The sequence below is a fragment of the Neoarius graeffei genome, chromosome 19 (assembly GCF_027579695.1).
Source record: "Neoarius graeffei isolate fNeoGra1 chromosome 19, fNeoGra1.pri, whole genome shotgun sequence".
Classification (NCBI taxonomy): domain Eukaryota; kingdom Metazoa; phylum Chordata; class Actinopteri; order Siluriformes; family Ariidae; genus Neoarius; species Neoarius graeffei.
In genome coordinates this window covers 53,487,526-53,508,520 of record NC_083587.1, presented here as the reverse complement: position 1 = coordinate 53,508,520, position 20,995 = coordinate 53,487,526, and the positions used below count along the sequence as shown (strand labels likewise).

Below are 20,995 nucleotides of genomic sequence, written 5' to 3'. Positions count from 1 at the left end.
AAGTACCCATAGGGTACCTACTTTTTTTGCGATATCTTCTTTCATATTCATCATAAGTGCTACCGGGCGAGGTTTGTTTTGCCTGGCAACACTTATTTATTTTACTGTTTTATAGTCTACAAGCTGTCCACATGATTCTGCATCTCTTTTTATTGTTATCGAGAGCTATCTGCCTCAAAGACAGGTTGAATGGCAAAAGCTTCTCTGTTATTATGCTTTCGGCTCTGTGCCATTTGGGGTTGTGTCTTTGGCTGTATTACTTTCAAGCTCAATGATGTAGGGCAGAGGAGAACTGTCAGGGCCTTCTAGGCCTTCAGAGGAGGCCCAAACATATCAGTATTTCAAATGTTATATTTAATTTCTTTCATTCTTTCATAATTTCATAATAATTATTTTCTTCTAATTCTAATTTGGCCTTATTTTCTATCAAATTTGCTTCAGAAATGAAAGGGTTACTGTCCTCAAAAAAATTTAAATCGAGTTATCCAATGAAATATTTTTGTTTGTTGTGTCTAGGCTGAGAAGAGTTTCGAGCTGGCTCACTCATTGGTTAGGACTTCATTGCCGGGACAGAAGGCCATGGCAGTGTATGTTTATGTAGGAAGCGACAGATGAATTAACCAATCAGATTTTTATTTATAGTGGGAGGGACTAAAATTGATCACCCTAGGCCTTCTCGAAGGCCAACGTGAGCTTAACCACGAGTCGTTCATCAGTAGCGTTAGCGAATGCTAATAAAGCAGTCAAGCCAGAGCTATTGAGAGCAAGTAGCACAAGCTAACGACCGAGAAACTAAGGCCCTGTCCACACGGCAACGGATTCAGGTGACTCCGATACAATTGCTTATCGTTTAGGCCTGGCGTCCACACGGCACCGGCGTTTTGGGTGCCCAAAACGCAGTCTTTTTGAGAACGGGTTCCAGAGTGGAAAGATCTGGCAACGTTGCCGTTGCGAAGTCGTCTGGATGAGTAGAACGGATTTGTTTACGATGACGTCACAACCACATGACTGTGAGTGCTTCACGCCGGGTAGAAGTGTAACGAACTCGATGCAAGTTGTCAACAAATCCTACAACTTGGTTCATGAAACGCGCTTACAAAATATTTTCACTGTGAATATTTATTGTGTAATGGTGCAAAGTGAGAGAGAGAGAGAGAGAGAGAGAGAGAGAGAGAGAGAGAGAGAGAAAATAGCCCTTAGGGCAGAGTCAATCCCGCCAGCAAAAATAGGGAAAAAAAGGAGCGATCTCACCTCTTCAGATGTTGGTTTAAGTCCTACAATACATTCCTCAAAAAGGGCATAGAACAACAAATTAATCCATCAACGTGTAGCATTCAATTTATTCCGGACCATTAGGCAGCTGGGCCATAGAAGGTTCACGCTGCACGCTGCATGCTGCACGCTACACGCTACACGCGTGTAAAGAAAAGTGGACAAACGTAGCATGACTTGCTCTGGGCCATAGAACGGCGTTCACGTTGCACGCTGCACACTGCACACTTCACGCGTGAAGCGAGAAATGAACATGCACACTTTTTTCTAGGCGTGAAGATGGAAATTCCAGTCAATGCATGCGGTCACCGCCACGCCAGCCAATCAGAACGGGTCTAGGGAGATAACTCTATGCTTTCAGGGGAAAACTTCAGAAAAAATATAATTGAATGGTATAATTGAAAAATAGTTCTTCATCGGGATTGTCAAGCAGATTATAGAATGTTCGGTGAAATTCACCACGGGTTTCTCTCAGAAGGAAGTGTTCTCGGCTCCAAATTCTGTTCCTTTTTCTCTTCCTCTGTCTCAGTAAAAGCAGAATGAGGCAATCGTCGTCATCCGAAGAGTCCATATTGTTGGTTACTCGGTCAAAGTAGAACAGACGCAACACGTGAACATCCAAGCATGAAGTTTAATGGCCCAGGGCCCGGTTCTTCACGTGAACGTGTAGCGTGTAGCGTGCAGCATGCAGCGTGCAGCGTGAACCTTCTATGGCCCAGCTGCCTTAAAGACGCCGCCTTCCGCGTAGAATCATACGTCATCCTCGCCGCCATATTGGATAGGTCAAAGCGGAGAATAAAGATGCCTCATTCATGTGCTGCGTTTAACTGTACCAACAGGTTTACCGTCCAAACGAGATCACATAGGATTACCTTTCACAGGTGAGACTGGAAAAATACTTTTCATTGTATTTGGTCATTATAATGTAATTTTACGAACAGATTTTCCTGACTTTGTGGCTAATATGAAGTCTCGCGCATAATAGTTTATGCGCATGTGTCCTTACTTCTTCTATTGTTCTGGTGTCTCCGAAGGGACCGTCTTACAGCGCCCCTAGAGGTGTGGCATGTGTATTGCATCGTTTTCAGCAAGCGTTGCGTTGCCATATGGACCTGATATTTTACTGATCGTTGCCCATTTGGACGCGATATATTTTTAAATAACATCTCGTTGCCGTTGTCGTGTGGATGTAGAAGATTTCTGTCTCCAGACTCTTCTTCCATGTACGCTTGACCCAGTATTTTTCCACTCATACTTAAGTATTCATTTCCTTGTGTAATTTAGACAGCTACACACAACGGAGCTACCTGGCACCCTGCCGCTGCTAATCCCTTGCAAAATCTTTTGCCCTGTTGCTTTTTCTGGTGTGTCTGGCTACGTTTTGGCTGAGCTGAAGTCCCAGCTCTAAGAGTAGCGGTTCGCCACTGATGTAGGATATACAGTATCTGAGCTTGATGAAGTATGATGTGAATATTTGAAAATTTCCACCAGATCGAGCCTGACAGCACTGACTTTGTGAATTTACTGTTACAGGATTGTCACAGCAGCTTAGGAACATCATGTTTTAGAGTATTTTTTTTCATCTGATTTAGCATTGTTTGTTTTTAGAGTATTATCCAAAGGATCCTATGTGCTGTGGCTGTAAATATTTAGATCAGTGTTTAAGTTTTACAGGAACAACTGCTCAGCACTGCCTAACTTGAATTCTGTCTAATTTGTTTTGGGTAAATCTCATCTCATCTCATTATCTCTAGCCGCTTTATCCTGTTCTACAGGGTCGCAGGCAAGCTGGAGCCTATCCCAGCTGACTACGGGCGAAAGGCGGGGTACACCCTGGACAAGTCGCCAGGTCATCACAGGGCTGACACATAGACACAGACAACCATTCACACTCACATTCACACCTACGGTCAATTTAGTCACCAGTTAACCTAACCTGCATGTCTTTGGACTGTGGGGGAAACCGGAGCACCCGGAGGAAACCCACACGGACACGGGGAGAACATGCAAACTCCGCACAGAAAGGCCCTCGTCGGCCACGGGGCTCGAACCCGGACCTTCTTGCTGTGAGGCGACAGCGCTAACCACTACACCACCGTGCCGCCCTTTTGGGTAAATCATAACTAAATAAATCATACTACTCATGGGATGTTAACTTTTATGAACAAAAGAATGAATGAGCCCTACCTGGTACCACTTGCATTTCTGATTTCGGGCCATAGTTTGGACAGTTCTCAACATCAGCTGACTGAGGTTTCGTCTGCTGTGAGAATACGTTTCAGCACCACATCTGTATTCAGTAACGCTGATAGAAAAGTGCTAATTTTAATGATCTTAATGAACCTTAGAACAGATGTTTTGTGAGACAGTTGATTGTCCTCTGTCTTGGTACTTGAAGATACTAAAGAGAGGGAAAAACATATTCACGGAATATTTATAAAAATAAAACATCATTAGACAACAGGAAAAAATATGCCTTTTCCCTTAATAACCAAATTATAGCAATATGGAATTCAACATGCCCCAGAATTTAATATACTCTTCTGCATACTGCAACACAACTGGCTCTTATATTTTATGATGCAGTTACACTCATCAGTCGTATTAATCACATTCTGACCAGTCACATTAATTAATCTTTAAAAGGGATTCAGTCATAATACACGTTTTAGAGTTACATACACTCCCTGGCCACTTTAATAGGAACTCGTTCTTGATTCTAAGATTCCTGTTCTTGGCTGGCAGGACTGGAACCCAATGTGTTCTTCTGCTGTTGCATGCTGAGATGCTTTTCTGCTCACCACGGTTGTAAAGAGTTGCTATGAGTTACTATATCCTTCCTGGCAGCTTGAACCAATCTGACCATTTTCCTCTGACCTCTCTTATCAACAAGGCGTTTGTTTTGAGAACTGTCACTCACTCAGTGTTTTTTGTTTTTCGCACCATTCTGTGTAAACTCTAGAGACTATTGTGTGTGAAAACCCCAGGAGATCAGCATTTTCTGAAATACTCAAACTAGTCCATCTGGCACCAAGTGAAAGAAAGTCACACTTTGAGATTACAATTTTTCCCATTTTAATGTTTGAAGTGAACATTAACTGAAGCTCTTGATTTGTATCTGCATGATTTGATGCATCGTGTTGATGGCAAGGGATCGCCTGATGAGATAACTGCATAAAACAGCAGGCGGATGGATGGGTGTTCCTATTAAAGTGGCCGGTGACCGTATAAACCCTTAGGTTTTCTCATGAACAGAGGTGGACAAAGTACCCAACTTCATTACTTAAGTCAAAGTACAGATGGCACTGGTCAAATGTTACTCCGATACAAGTGAAAGTTGTCCAGTCAATTTTTTACTTAAGTTAAAGTACTGAAGTACTTGCTTTTAAAAATACTTAAGTATTAAAAGTACATTTTCTGTCAACGCATCATTGTATTATTGCCACAACGCTTACAAAACCTAATGCCGTTACCAAAGACAGAAATGTGAATTCACAAAATGAACGCATGCTGTGCCGTCATGGTGGTTTAACGTTAAGCTAGCTAGTCAGTGAAACTCCACCTGACATGCTAGCAAACTCTCTTCAAACTTGAAATCATATTGGGTAGCTAACGCTACTAGAAAATAAACATTTCTACATTGTTTATTTGGCAAGATTATGCTAAAACGTATTTCTGAAAGGACTTCAGATAAGTTAACATTATTCATGTTAGCGTAACTCCGTTTTTACATGCTAACTAACAGTGTCCAAGTTAACTAGCTATGTGTTAACGTTAGCCGTGGACAAGGCGATGGCAACTTGGCGGGCAAATCCATAGAAAGTCATGTGACTAACCAGACTGCATAGCTATTGCAATGTTATCGCTAGCTCTAAAAGCACAGACAACTTCGTTGCAAGCTTTCTCTTGGAATAAAACGTTTATACCTCGATATGCTTCCACAGGTTGGATGGCGAGTTTTTGTAGGCCGTGATGTGGTTCATTTTCGGCAAACAAAGCAAACATTTAAAATGAAATGAATCTTTAATCCTTTCAGAAAACTGAAACATGGGTTCTAGGTAAAGCCATGAGTGCGTGCATTCCCCAGAAGAACAGCCTCCTTCCATTCTGACATCAACTGATCATGTTAAATAATGCTGCGGAGAAATCACTGAACTTGATTTTATACAGTCTATGGACGTGACGTGACCCTAGTGATTACTGATCAGCTGTCTCAGTGTCGCCTGCGAAAAAAAACAGTCATGTTTTAAAAAAGAAAAGAAAAAAACATCCACTTTGAAAGCCACTTCATAGTAATGAGTAACGAAGACCTTGATAGAAATGTAGTGGAGTAAAAAGTACGATATTTGTCTTTCAAATGTAGTGACGTTAAAGTAATAAGTTTCCCAAAAAAATAATGCTCAAGTAAAGTACAGATATTCAAAAAGTGTACTTAAGTACAGTACTCAAGTAAATGCACTTCGTTACTGTCCACTTCTGGTCATGAATACGCTGAAAGTTACCTTGAATTGCTGGACACTGGTGCATCACACCCTAGAGGCATCTCAAATTGTCCAAGGTTCTGAGAGAAGAAAAATAAATGTCATTAGTATCATAGTACAGGGCAGGGCCACGATACCATCGACGAAACTCAGACTAAAATATGATCCATAGACGGAAAAAAAAAACAGAATCAGGTTATAATGCAGTAAATTAGTTTAGTTTAGCTTATTTATCTTTGAAGAATGGAACAATATGAATCCAACATGAAACCGAGTGCACTTGGCTCAGGTTCTGTAGTGAACACGTAGTGAAGTAGTAAATTGGAGCGCGATCCATGTATTTCACTTTCCTCCATCATTGATTTCCAATTCCATTGAGATTGTTTGAAATGCAATGTATTGTATTTTGATATATAATCTGAGTTGACCAGGAGCAATGGGACACAACCAGAGGGTTAAAACGTTAGAATGTTACACCGTATTTAGATGAGCTCCCAGAGCCTGAAGGTCGAGGGTGAGAGTAATAAAGAAACGTGATGTTATGAAATCTCAGATGTGGCTTGATGATGTTACAGAGGCATGCAAAAGTTTGGGCACCCTTACTGAAAATGTGTGTTACTGTGAATAGTTGAGTGAGCAGAAGATGAACTGATCACCAAAAGGCATAAAGGTAAAGACGAGACATTTCGTTTCAGCGTTTTCTGCAAGATTTGTGTATTATTTTTGTTTTGGACAATTGGAGAGTGAAAAAAGAAAAGGAACACCATGTGAAAGTTTGGGCACCCCAATACATTTGAGTTCTCAGGTAACTTTTACCAAGGTTCCAGACCTTAATTAGCTTATTGAGCTGTGGCTTGTTCAAATTCTTGGTTAGGAAAGGTCAGATGATGCAGATTTCAAAGCTGTATAAATTCTCTGACACCTCAAACTTGTCCCTAAAATCAACAGCCATGGGCTCCTCTAAGCAACTCCCTCGCATTCTGAATAATAAAATAATTGATGCTCACAAAGCAGGAGAAGCTACAAGAACGTAGCAAAGTGTTTTCAGGTAGCTGTTTCTTCAGATTGTAATGTTATTAAGAAATGGCAGTTAACAGAAACAGTGGAGATCAAGGTGAGGTCTGGAAGATGAAGAAAACTTTCTGAAAGAACTGCTCGTTGGATTGCTAGAAAGGCAAATAAAAACCCCTGTTTGACTGTAAAAGACCTTCAGAAAGATTTAGCAGACCCTGGAGTGGTGGTGCACTGTTCTACTATGCAGCGACACCTGAACAAATATGACCTTCATGGAAGAGTCATCAGAAGAAAACCTTTCCTGCGTCCGAGCCACAAAATCCAGTGTCTGAAGTTTGCAAATGAACATCTAAATAAGCCTGATGCATTTTGGAAACAAGTCCTGTGGACTGATGAAATCAAAATAGAACTTTTTGGCCACAATGTGCAAAGGTATGTTTGGAGAAAAAAGGGTGCCAAATTCCAGGAAAAGAACACCTCTCCAACTCTGAAGCACGGGTGTGGATCAATCATGCTTTGGGGTTGTGTTGCAGCCAGTGGCACAGGGCACATTTCACTGGTCGAGGGAAGCATGGATTCGAATAAATACCAGCAAATTCTGGAAGCAAACATCACACCATCTGTAAAAAAGTTGAAGTTAAAAAGAGGACGGGTCCTACAATAAGACGATGATCCAAAACACACCTCAAAATCTACAATGGAACACCTCAAGAGGCGCAAGCTGAAGGTTTTGCCCTGGCCCTCACAGTCCCCTGACCTAAACATCATTGAAAATCTGTGGATAGATCTCAAAAGAGCAGTGCATGCAAGACAGCCCAAGAAACTTGTCGAACTGGAAGCCTTTTGCAAGGACGAATGTGTGAAAATCCTCCAGGTAAGAACTGAAAGATCATTAGCTGGCTACAAAAAGTGTTTACAAGCTGTGATACTTGCCAAAGTGGGTGTTACTAGGTACTAACCATGCAGGGTGCCCAAATTTTTGCTTCGGGCCCTTTTCCTTTTTTGTCATTTTGAAAATGTTAAAGATGAAAATAAAAAATTGCTTTTGCTTAAAATATAAAGGGAATGAGTCGTCTTTAACTTTATGCCTTTTGGAGATCATTTCATCTTCAACTTGCTTAACTGTTCACAGTAACAGCAATTTTGACCAGGGGTGCCCAAACTTTTGCATACCACTGTACCTGAGGTGCAGCTTGGTTCGAGGAGGACGGCTGTGTGGCTCTTTGCTCCTGCTGCCTGGAGCTCTGTAGGTGCCGCTGCTTCATTATGTACTCATACGTGCTCATGCCTTTATATACTACAGAGAGAGAGAGAGAGAGAGAGAGAGAGAGAGAAAGATTAAGAAAAAATACTGTATTTCTGTAGATTACAGTCCAAAGACTTTACTATATACATCATCTTGAAAAATAAATCCTATTTAATCCAGATGTGGTCAAAGCTTTGTGCTTTTAACTTCTCTGACATTGCTAGGCAAAAGAAATATCCAGGTTCTGGTTACTGATTATTTTTGAGGAATTATTTCTTTTTGCTTGAACGGTTCAAAAGTATTTGGAGCATCAGTCGAGGAAACGCAGTAAACAAAGACATTGAAAAAAAAATTAACAAAACAGACAAAACAAGATTTAGACTTGTGCTAAAGAACATACAACCACATCAGGTATATACTGCCCAGCCACTTTATTAGGAACACCCTGCTGTTTTATGCAGCTCTCTAATCAGCCGATCCCTTGACAGCAGCACAACGCATCAAATCATGCAGATACAAATTAAGAGCTTCAGTTACTGTTCACTTCAAACATCAGAATGGGAAAAATTGTGATCTCAAAGTGTGACCTCCTTTCACTGTGGCATGGGTGTTGGTTTGAGCCAGATGGACTGGTTTATTTGAGTATTTCAGAAAATGCTAATCTCTTGGGGTTTTCACACACAACAGTCTCTAGAGTTTACACAGACAGAATGGTGTGAAAAACAAAAAACATTGAGTGAGTGAGCGACAGTTCTCAATGTGGGTGGAAACAAATGCCTTGTTGATAAGAGAGGTCAGAGGAAAATGGTCAGATTGGTTCGAGCTGCCAGGAAGGATATAGTAACTCATAGCAACTCTTTACAACCGTGGTGAGCAGAAAAGCATCTCAGCATGCAACAGCAGAAGAACACATCGGGTTCCGGTCCTGCCAGCCAAGAACAGGAATCTTAGAATCCTATTCCTATTAAAGTGGCCAGTGAGGGGTAACAAGCAGCATGATTAAGTAAAAGGAGAAAAGTATTCACCAGGCAGATAATTTTGTAATGAAGACAGGAAACAATGATCTAATATGGAAAGTGGGTCGCAGACTCAAAGGTTTCTTACAGGAAAATATGGCCTATGTGGTAATGCTGATGGGTACACGCATACTGTATATCAAAGAAAGAGCATCATGCATGAAAACAAATTATTTTGTTTTGTCTTCTCCTTATTATTATTATTAGTAAGCCCAGTGTACATGTTTTCAATTTATTATGGACACAGTATATATTAAGTATAAGTCAATATACATTTCCTTTGGCAAAAAATAACATTCTACAACCCTGATTCCAAAAAAGTTGGGACAAAGTACAAATTGTAAATAAAAACGGAATGCAATGATGTGGAAGTTTCAAAATTCCATATTTTATTCAGAATAGAACATAGATGACATATCAAATGTTTAAACTGAGAAAATGTATCATTTAAAGAGAAAAATTAGGTGATTTTAAATTTCATGACAACAACACATCTCAAAAAAGTTGGGACAAGGCCATGTTTACCACTGTGAGACATCCCCTTTTCTCTTTACAACAGTCTGTAAACGTCTGGGGACTGAGGAGACAAGTTGCTCAAGTTTAGGGATAGGAATGTTAACCCATTCTTGTCTAATGTAGGATTCTAGTTGCTCAACTGTCTTAGGTCTTTTTTGTCGTATCTTCCCTTTTATGATGCGCCAAATGTTTTCTATGGGTGAAAGAGCTGGACTGCAGGCTGGCCAGTTCAGTACCCGGACCCTTCTTCTACGCAGCCATGATGCTGTAATTGATGCAGTATGTGGTTTGGCATTGTCATGTTGGAAAATGCAAGGTCTTCCCTGAAAGAGACGTCGTCTGGATGGGAGCATATGTTGCTCTACAACCTGGATATACCTTTCAGCATTGATGGTGTCTTTCCAGATGTGTAAGCTGCCCATGCCACACGCACTAATGCAACCCCATACCGTCAGAGATGCAGGCTTCTGAACTGAGCGCTGATAACAACTTGGGTCGTCCTTCTCCTCTTTAGTCTGAATGACACGGCGTCCCTGATTTCCATAAAGAACTTCAAATTTTGATTCGTCTGACTACAGAACAGTTTTCCACTTTGCCACAGTCCATTTTAAATGAGCCTTGGCCCAGAGAAGACGTCTGCGCTTCTGGATCACGTTTAGATACGGCTTCTTCTTTGAACTATAGAGTTTTAGCTGGCAACGGCGGATGGCACGGTGAATTGTGTTCACAGATAATGTTCTCTGGAAATATTCCTGAGCCCATTTTGTGATTTCCAATACAGAAGCATGCCTGTATGTGATGCAGTGCCGTCTAAGGGCCTGAAGATCACGGGCACCCAGTATGGTTTTCCGGCCTTGACCCTTACGCACAGAGATTCTTCCAGATTCTCTGAATCTTTTGATGATATTATGCACTGTAGATGATGATATGTTCAAACTCTTTGCAATTTTACACTGTCGAACTCCTTTCTGATATTGCTCCACTATTTGCCGGCGCAGAATTAGGGGGATTGGTGATCCTCTTCCCATCTTTACTTCTGAGAGCCGCTGCCACTACAAGATGCTCTTTTTATACCCAGTCATGTTAATGACCTATTGCCAATTGACCTAATGAGTTGCAATTTGGTCCTCCAGCTGTTCCTTTTTTGTACCTTTAACTTTTCCAGCCTCTTATTGCCCCTGTCCCAACTTCTTTGAGATGTGTTGCTGTCATGAAATTTCAAATGAGCCAATATTTGGCATGAAATTTCAAAATGTCTCACTTTCGACATTTGATATGTTGTCTATGTTCTATTGTGAATACAATATCAGTTTTTGAGATTTGTAAATTATTGCATTCTGTTTTTATTTACAATATGCACTTTGTCCCAACTTTTTTGGAATCGGGGTTGTAAATGACTAAATAGATCCCTACCTCATTTAATTTAATGACTTAGAGTAAGCAAATGACTGGGTGAGCCTGAAATCCTGGGACATGTGCACTCACACAGGTATATATGGAAGATCAGTAAGTGGCACAGCAGTACGAATGAGGCAAATGCAATGATGACAGTGATGCCAGCCAACACGAGGAGACTGGCAGAACTGGTCTGTACTGGTGCTACGGGCAGGAACACTAACCACGTCGTGCTCTCATTCACAGCTGTGTAGAGAAATTACAGAGTAACACTTAATCATACATTCATTTCATAATTAATAACACAAGAAAATATTAATTCTGATAATAGAACGTGATTTTGAGCATTATTCAAACACTGTTAGGCACATTAACCTTTAATAACACGCCGTGAGTTTTGTTTTTGTGCTATTTTGGGTGCAATCTCTTTTTAATTTGCGCTAGGAGCGCCGGTGCAAATTGTTACTCTCATTCAGGATCTTTCTACTTTTCTTCTTCTTCTTCTAATGTTTTTAGGACGCTATTTCTGCCTCAGTTTTCAACCAATCATCACCAAATTTCACATGAAGAATACCTCTGGGGCTGAATTACGTTGCTATGACTTTTGGTGGTGATCTGGATCACTGATCTGGACTCAGAGGTGGACAATAACGAAGTACATTTACTTGAGTACTGTACTTAAGTACACTTTTTGAGTATCTGTACTTTACTTGAGTATTATTTTTTTTGGACTTATGACTTTAACTTCACTACATTTGAAAGACAAATATCGTACTTTTACTCCACTACATTTCTATCAAGGTCTTCGTTACTCGTTACTATGAAGCGGCTTTGAAAGTGGATGTTTTTTCTTTTCTTTTCTAAAACATGATTTTTTTTTGCAGGTGACACTGAGAGCCTATCAGTAATCACTAGACTCATGTCATGTCCATAGACTGGATAAAATCAAGCTCAATTATTTCTCAATAGCATTATTTGAACACGATCAGTTGATGTCAGAATGGAAGGAGGCGGTTCTTCTGGGGAATGCACACACTCATGGCCATACCTAGAACCCATGTTTCAGTTTTCTGAAAGGAATAAAGACACGTTTCGTTTTAAATGTTTGCTGAAAATGAACCACATCACGGCCTACAAAAACTCACCGCCCGACCTGCGGAAGCATATTGAGGTATATAAATGTTTTATTCCAAGAGAAAGCTTGCAATGAAGTTGTCTGTGCTTTTAGAGCCAGCGATAATGTTGCAAATGTAGCTATGCAGTCTGGTTAGTCAAATGACTTTCTATGGATTTGCCCGCCAAGTTGCCATCACCTTGTCCACGGCTAACGTTAACACATAGCTAGTTAACTTGGACACTGTTAGTTAGCATGTAAAAACAGTGTTATGCTAAGATGAATAACGTTAACTTATCTGAAGTCCTTTCAGAAATATGTTTTAGCATAATCTTGCCAAATAAACAATGTAGAAATGTTTATTTTCTAGTAGCATTAGCTACCCAATATGATTTTGAGTTTGAAAAGAGTTTGCTAGCATGTCAGGTGGAGTTTCACTGACTAGCTAGCTTAACGTTAAACCACCATGATGGCACAGCATGCGTTCATTTTGTGAATTCACATTTCTGTCTTTGGTAACGGCATTAGGTTTTGTAAGCGTTGTGGCAATAATACAACGACGCATTGACAGAAAATGTACTTTTAATACTTAAGTATTTTTAAAAGCAAGTACTTCAGTACTTTAACTTTAGTAAAAAATTGACTGGACAACTTTCACTTGTATCGGAGTAACATTTGACCAGTGGCATCTGTACTTTGACTTAAGTAATGAAGTTGGGTACTTTGTCCACCTCTGTCTGGAATGATCCATGAAAAACGGGATTTTTTTCAATCACTTATAACTCTGTCAATTTTCATGATTTTTTCAATCAGTTTTTAATGCCCTGCTGGCCGAAAGGCCAGAAGGGGGATTAAGTCATGGTGATGTCCGTCCGTCCGTCCATCCCAGGAAAGGGTTCTCACCTTCTGAAATCAACTCCTCTCACAATTTTTGGAGGAATTTCACGCAACTTGGCAGAAGGTTTTGTTACAGGACGGTAATACACATACTGCAATTTCGTTTGCAATATATTGTAGCAGGGGATATTGTGCACTCAGAGCACGCTTGTTTTATTTTGTTCAGGGCGGCAGGGCGCAACTTTTCCTCACTAAGCGTCATTCTCTATCGCTTACCGTTCCGGATCTATCGGGTACAGTGACCAGACGTCCCGGTTTGTAACAGCTAGCGTAAACTACTGTGACTTTAGTCACAGCCTCTATGTCATCTCATCTCATCTCATTATCTCTAGCCACTTTATCCTTCTACAGGGTCACAGGCAAGCTGGAGCCTATCCCAGCTGACTACGGACGAAAGGCGGGGTACACCCTGGACAAGTCGCCAGGTCATCACAGGGCTGACACATAGACACAGACAACCATTCACACTCACGGTCAATTTAGAGTCACCAGTTAACCTAACCTGCATGTCTTTGGACTGTGGGGGAAACCGGAGCACCCGGAGGAAACCCACGCGGACACGGGGAGAACATGCAAACTCCGCACAGAAAGGCCCTCGTCGGCCACGGCGCTCGAACCCGGACCTTCTTGCTGTGAGGCGACAGCGCTAACCACTACACCACCGTGCCGCACAGCCTCTATGTATTTTTCTTTTAAATTTGTCACCTGTTCCTATTTCCGTTATCATAAATGAATGCACTGTACTGACGCCTCCCAAGAATCCCTTTTAGTGCACGTGGAATAATTGACATGACTTCTAACTGAATAATTGAAGTTCAAACTGTAAGGTCCACCAAAAATTATTCGGATCTTGCCAAGCTTAACCGGCAAATCTCACAACCATAAAGGGTTAATAAGCCAGGGTCCTTACTGTTGGGTATTAATCAGTGAATAAGAGCAGCCCATTTTTAACAATACTGTGCATGTTAACATGACAACGAATTTGTTAATATTTAAAACCATGTCGCCAAAGTTTTTAGGTTTGTTAAACTGGACTCTGAATCTACTGGCTTTCATTTTATTGGCTAGGGAGTGTCAGGAGTGTTCTGCTGAATCTACTTTATTCTTATTTGGAACGCAACATACACTGTAAAACCCGATAAGGTCACTGAGCTCAAAAATTTTATTGAAACCGATTACGTAAAAATTTTTGAGGTAAGTAACTTAAATTTTTTTAAGGTAAGATTTCTTAAAAATTACAATTAAGTGTAACTATAGTGTAATTTTTAAGAAATCTTACCTTAAAAAATTTAAGTTACTTACCTCAAAAATTTTTACGTAATCGGTTTCAATAAAAGGGGCGGCACGGTGGTGTAGTGGTTAGCGCTGTCGCCTCACAGCAAGAAGGTCCGGGTTCGAGTCCCGTGGCCGGCGAGGGCCTTTCTGTGTGGAGTTTGCATGTTCTCCCCGTGTCCGCGTGGGTTTCCTCCGGGTGCTCCGGTTTCCCCCACAGTCCAAAGACATGCAGGTTAGGTTAACTGGTGACTCTAAATTGACCGTAGGTGTGAATGTGAGTGTGAATGGTTGTCTGTGTCTATGTGTCAGCCCTGTGATGACCTGGCGACTTGTCCAGGGTGTACCCCGCCTCTCGCCCGTAGTCAGCTGGGATAGGCTCCAGCTTGCCTGCGACCCTGTAGAACAGGATAAAGCGGCTACAGATAATGAGATGAGATGAGATTCAATAAAATTTTTGAGCTCAGTGACCTTATCGGATTTTACAGTGTACAAATGAGGTGTAACACCAAATTGCGTATAAGGTATGAGGGACTGATCAGGGCACAGGTTAACAGGGTGAGTCACGTTTTCACCTTGAAAAGCTGCTGCTGTACGAAGAGTCGCAGGATTCACAAAATGTTCGATAAAAACAAATAAGATGACCAGGATGAGGAGGAACGTTCCACAAACAGCTGAAAGCACAGTCACAAAAAATAGCCTGGGGACAGAAAACACAGGATCTGTAGGAAACACTGCAAACTAGATTTACAATGATTTCTCTTGCAAAAGGATATTTTTTTGTTCCAGATATTTACCAGTAGTTCCTACTTCCTACACAGTTGTTGAGCCATTTGCAGTGGTGGTCAAAATCTGCAATGCACTTGTTGCAGCTGCTGCAGTGTTTCACTTTAGATCCCCTGCAGAGAGACAGTAGACACGCTGAGTCAGACAGGATGCTGGGTTTCTCTTTGTTGTAGCAACAGTTATAATCAAAACAGCAATGCGACATACACTTCACGACTTTACGTGTCATCCTTGTACAAAGGTCATGCAAACCTTTTCTGTATCATTCCAATTTTAGTGTATGTGCTGCCGTCGCAAGAGGCATCCAATGTTCCCACTATGAGGTGATAATTAATACCTTACAATCACATCACATCATATCACAATGGGTGTATACACAAAATAGCTGAACAAAAACTAATCTCTTACTGTTTATTAAAGCAGCGTTTCTCAACCTTTTTTCAGTCACGGCACCCTTCAGAAGTATGCAAATTCTCAAGGCACCCCCATATAAAATATATGCAGTCACGTTGACCATACGCTGACCCCGGCAGTGACGTTGTGACATGGGAAAGGGGTCCGTGTGACAAATTTTGATGATGCATGAGGTGGCGATGATCTGCATTAGTGTAACTATCGTTTTTTGGAATTTTAATTCATCTCATCTCATCTCATTATCTGTAGCCGCTTTATCCTTCTACAGGGTCGCAGGCAAGCTGGAGCCTATCCCAGCTGACTACGGGCGAAAGGCGGGGTACACCCTGGACAAGTCGCCAGGTCATCACAGGGCTGACACATAGACACAGACAACCATTCACACTCACATTCACACCTACGGTCAATTTAGAGTCACCAGTTAACCTAACCTGCATGTCTTTGGACTGTAGGGGAAACCAGAGCACCCGGAGGAAACCCACGCGGACACGGGGAGAACATGCAAACTCCACACAGAAAGGCCCTCGCCGGCCACGGGGCTCCAACCCGGACCTTCTTGCTGTGAGGCGACAGCTCTAACCACTACACCACCATGCCGCCCAGTTTACATAAATATCTCATCTCATCTCATTATCTGTAGCCGCTTTATCCTTCTACAGGGTCGCAGGCAAGCTGGAGCCTATCCCAGCTGACTACGGGTGAAAGGCGGGGTACACCCTGGACAAGTCGCCAGGTCATCACAGGGCTGACACATAGACACAGACAACCATTCACACTCACATTCACACCTATGGTCAATTTAGAGTCACCAGTTAACCTAACCTGCATGTCTTTGGACTGTGGGGGAAACCGGAGCACCCGGAGGAAACCCACGCGGACACGGGGAGAACATGCAAACTCCGCACAGAAAGGCCCTCGCCGGCCATGGGGCTCGAACCCAGGACCTTCTACACTGGCAAGTTATTTAGGAAAATGTTTCCAGACTCGGAAATAGCAAGAAATTATGCCTGCTCCTCCACTAAGACAGCAGCTGTGATGAACCTGGCACTGGAACCTGAATGTTCAGAGGATGTATACAAATTAATCCGGGCAGAAAAAAGGCCATACAGTATTTTGGTTGATGAAAGCAATGACATCATGTGTGAGAAAGAATGTGCTATTTTAGTCAGGTACTACAGTGAAGCACAGGATAAGGTGACAGTTAGATTTGTGGATATGCAAGTGTGCAATGATGCCAAAGCTGAAAATATATTCAACTGCATTGCATCATCCATGCATGAAAAAGGCCTTGAATGGTCTAATTGCATAGGATTCAGCAGTGACAACTGCAATGTTATGATTGGCAAAAACAACTCTGTCTTATCAAGAGTGAAAGCACAGGCCCCACATATATACAGTGTTGGCTGTCCTAGTCACTTGGTTAACATACACTACCGTTCAAAAGTTTGGGGTCACCCAGACAATTTTGTGTTTTCCATGAAAAGTCACACTTTTATTTACCACCATAAGTTCCCATCTCATCTCATCATCTGTATACCGCTTTATCCTGTTCTACAGGGTCACAGGCAAGCTGGAGCCTATCCCAGCTGACTACGGGCGAAAGGCGGGGTACACCCTGGACAAGTCGCCAGGTCATCACAGGGCTGACACATAGACACAGACAACCATTCACACCTACGCTCAATTTTGAGTCACCAGTTAACCTAACCTGCATGTCTTTGGACTGTGGGGGAAACCGGAGCACCCGGAAGAAACCCACACGGACACGGGGAGAACATGCAAACTCCACACAGAAAGGCCCTCACCGGCCACGGGGCTCGAACCCGGACCTTCTTGCTGTGAGGCGACAGCGCTAACCACTACACCACCGTGCCGCCCACCACCATAAGTTGTAAAATGAATAGAAAATATAGTCAAGGCATTTTTCTGGCCATTTTGAGCATTTAATCGACCCCACAAATGTGATGCTCCAGAAACTCAATCTGCTCAAAGGAAGGTCAGTTTTATAGCTTCTCTAAAGAGCTCAACTGTTTTTAGCTGTGCTAACATGATTGTACAAGGGTTTTCTAATCATCCATTAGCCTTCTGAGGCAATGAGCAAACACATTGTACCATTAGAACACTGGAGTGATAGTTGCTGGAAATGGGCCTCTATACACCTATGGAGATATTGCACCAAAAACCAGACATTTGCAGCTAGAATAGTCATTTACCACATTAGCAATGTATAGAGTGGATTTCTGATTAGTTTAAAGTGATCTTCATTGAAAAGAACAGTGCTTTTCTTTCAAAAATAAGGACATTTCAAAGTGACCCCAAACTTTTGAACGGTAGTGTATGTGCCAAAACTGCTGCTAAAGAGCTCTCAGTGTCACCTGAAGAATTACTAATTGACATCTACTACTACTTTGAGAAAAGTTCAAAAAGAAGAGAGGAACTTAAACAGTTTCAGGACTTCTGTAATGTAGCCCAGCAGAGAGTACAAAAGCACTGCCCTACACGATGGCTTTCTTTGGGAAAATGTTTGGACCATCTACTTAACCAATGGCCTGCCGTTACTTCTTATTTTGAATCACGTAATGAGAATCAGAAGTCCTGTGATATTCAGAAGAGGCTGACAGACCCAATTATGAAAATTTACACTTGCTTTCTCCACAGTGTCACACAGTCTCATCTCATTATCTGTAGCTGCTTTATCCTTCTACAGGGTCGCAGGCAAGCTGGAGCCTATCCCAGCTGACTACGGGCGAAAGGCAGGGTACACCCTGGACAAGTCGCCAGGTCATCACAGGGCTGACACATAGACACAGACAACCATTCACACCTACGGTCAATTTAGAGTCACCAGTTAACCTAACCTGCATGTCTTTGGACTGTGGGGGAAACCGGAGCACCCGGAGGAAACCCACGCGGACACGGGGAGAACATGCAAACTCCGCACAGAAAGGCCCTCGCCGGCCCCGGGGCTCGAACCCAGGACCTTCTTGCTGTGAGGCGACAGCGCTAACCACTACACCACCGTGCCGCCCGTGTCACACAGTGTTTTGACAAATTTAATTTGATTTTTCAAAAACAAGGCACCCATTCTTTTCAAATTAAATGACAGTGTTGAAGAGCTCCTGCATGACATAGCAAGCAGATTTATTGTGCCAAAGGTGTTGAGAGAACAGAAAGTGCAGGAGATAGATGTGAGTAACCCTGAAATCCACTGTGAAGATGAAGAGCTTTTTGTTGGGTTCTTGACAAGGAGGCACTTGCTAAGTGAGGAAGCCCTCCCCCCTTACAAGACAAAGCAATTCTTCAAAGATGCCAGAGCATTCTATGTCAGGAGCTTCCAAAAAGTAAAGGAAAAGTTCCCAATGAGAGACCAAATCTTGACGAATCTGTCAGTGGTTAATCCAGAGAGCCAAGATGATATGAAACCAGAGCAGATTTTGACTTTGGCTGCGAGATTCCCTAATGTGATGAAGGCAGATGCCAGAGAACAACTCCACTTGGAAGTCCTGGATTATACGGTACCTCTACCAATTTGGAAGCACTGGTCCCAAATTACAAGACTTTGTCAATCGATGAGTTCTGGGGGAAGCTGTCCAAGGTAAAATCAGTAAGTTCAGGGCAGGTCAGATTCAAGGAGCTCTGCCAGTTAATGAAGGTGTTGTTGGTTCTGCCTAATTCCAATTGTGATGTGGAGAGAGCATTCAGTTTGGTGCGTCACATCAAAACTGAATTCAGGTGTCAGGTGTCTCACCAAACTCTTGTGAACCTGATGTCCTGTAAAATCAACAAATTCAATGACACAAAGTGCTATGAGCTTGAAGTTTCAGCGAAATTGCTCAAGTCTGCAAAGCAAGCAGCATCAAAATACAATGAAACCCTGCAAAAGTCACATGAAAAGGAATAGGTCTACATTTAGGCTAAAAAACAGTGTTCTATTCATGTGAAGATATGAAAGCAAATTGGATCCTAACATGGAAAAGACATGGAAGTAGGCCTACGTTCCGGCTATGTCCAACCTATGTAAATAGTTACTGAAAAAGTTGTGTTCTATTCATGTAAGAGCAAAAATGAAAGGAAATATCATAAGTGTTGTTTTACATGGCTTGCTAGTACTTAACATGCTAGTAGTTAATTAAAATTTGTTGAAGTTACATCGCCCCCCTGTTATGTGCATCTTTATTTTTTTGGGGTGGGGGTGGGGGGGGCATGACTTTTTTCCCCATCAGCGGGGGTGGGGGTGGGGGGGTCATGACACCTCCCTGAAATGAGTTTCTGCAGGTTGGGATGTCTGGAAAGGCTGTATTAAAGATTAAAGGGATGCTAAAAATTCACTTGGGCTTAACTATAGCGCCATCTGTTGTTTAAATATTAAATAAGACACCAGACGGGTTGGTGTAGACAAATTGTCATGATATTGAAGTCTCTGAATGGTCTTTCTCCACCGTACCTTGAAGACTTTATAATGAACAGGCCCCTAAAGAGGACTAGAGCAGACAACAACAATGATTTGGTGGTTCCTAGGATCAAGAAAAGTTCATTTGGTGGAAGAATGCAAGCCTACGCAGGTCCCAAGTTAGGAATACCTTGCCGAGAGAACTTGAGTCATGTAAAACATTAACAATTCCAAGAAACAATTGAAAACCTTCTGATTTAAAATCAGCTTAGCTTCTTAGGTTCTGACATCTCATCTCATTATCTCTAGCCGCTTTATCCTGTTCTACAGGGTCGCAGGCAAGCTGGAGCCTATCCCAGCTGACTATGGGCAAAAGGCGGGGTACACCCTGGACAAGTCGCCAGGTCATCACAGGGCTGACACATAGACACAGACAACCATTCACACTCACATTCACACCTACAGTCAATTTAGAGTCACCAGTTAACCTAACCTGCATGTTTTTGGACTGTGGGGGAAACCGGAGCACCCGGACGAAACCCACACAGACAACATGCAAACTCCGCACAGAAAGGCCCTCGTCGGCCGCGGGGCTCGAACCCGGACCTTCTTGCTGTGAGGCAACAGCGCTAACCGCTACACCACCGTGCTGCCTAGATTCTGACTTGTTTATTAAAATTTATTTATTTATTTATTTATTATCCTGTAGTGATTTTAGACTTGAAGTATAATTATTGCTTGCTTGCATTTTTTTGAACTGTAAAGCACTATAGAGTGTACATATATACTAGCACCATATAAATGCAATAAATTATAATTATTATGAACGTAATAAATTATTGTACTGGTGTAGACAGGTTTAGACCTTACTTGACCAAATGTTACCAGTTTGTTAACATTCCCTGTGTCCGAAATCACTCACTACTCACTATATAGTGAGTTTGCCATTTTGTAGTGCTGTCTGAATGTATAGTGAGAATTATTACACCCTATATAATGGACTCATAGTATCCTACAGTGCACCGTGAAAAGTAGTGTACAACCGATGGTCACTAACCAAGCAATACATACACCATCATGCATTGCGGTTGCACTGAAAGAAAAAAAAAGTGTGTTGGGGTGAATGGACGGAGGAAGAAACACATTATAAATGGACATTCACGTACAATTAAAAATAGTAAG

At 42.0% G+C, this 20,995-nt stretch overlaps 1 protein-coding gene and 1 non-coding gene across 5 annotated transcripts in view; both read right to left on the bottom strand.

The window, feature by feature from the left end:
* Positions 1–20,995, bottom strand: part of zdhhc11 (zinc finger DHHC-type containing 11) — a 44,940-nt gene that overhangs the window by 3,087 nt on the left and 20,858 nt on the right. For 3 of the 4 annotated variants that reach the window (XM_060900294.1, XM_060900295.1, XM_060900297.1), the window contains 7 exons: positions 15,021–15,122; positions 14,799–14,923; positions 11,031–11,186; positions 7,949–8,064; positions 5,775–5,833; positions 3,616–3,673; positions 3,460–3,535 (listed from right to left, as the gene is read on the bottom strand). In XM_060900294.1, the coding sequence (XP_060756277.1) occupies positions 3,460–3,535; positions 3,616–3,673; positions 5,775–5,833; positions 7,949–8,064; positions 11,031–11,186; positions 14,799–14,923; positions 15,021–15,122 (692 nt within the window). The remainder of the gene's footprint in view (positions 1–3,459; positions 3,536–3,615; positions 3,674–5,774; positions 5,834–7,948; positions 8,065–11,030; positions 11,187–14,798; positions 14,924–15,020; positions 15,123–20,995) is intronic. The other variant, XM_060900296.1, reaches the window with a different exon arrangement.
* LOC132868122 (U6 spliceosomal RNA) lies at positions 15,204–15,306 on the bottom strand. The gene has a single exon (XR_009650810.1). It is a non-coding gene; the product is annotated as a U6 spliceosomal RNA (small nuclear RNA).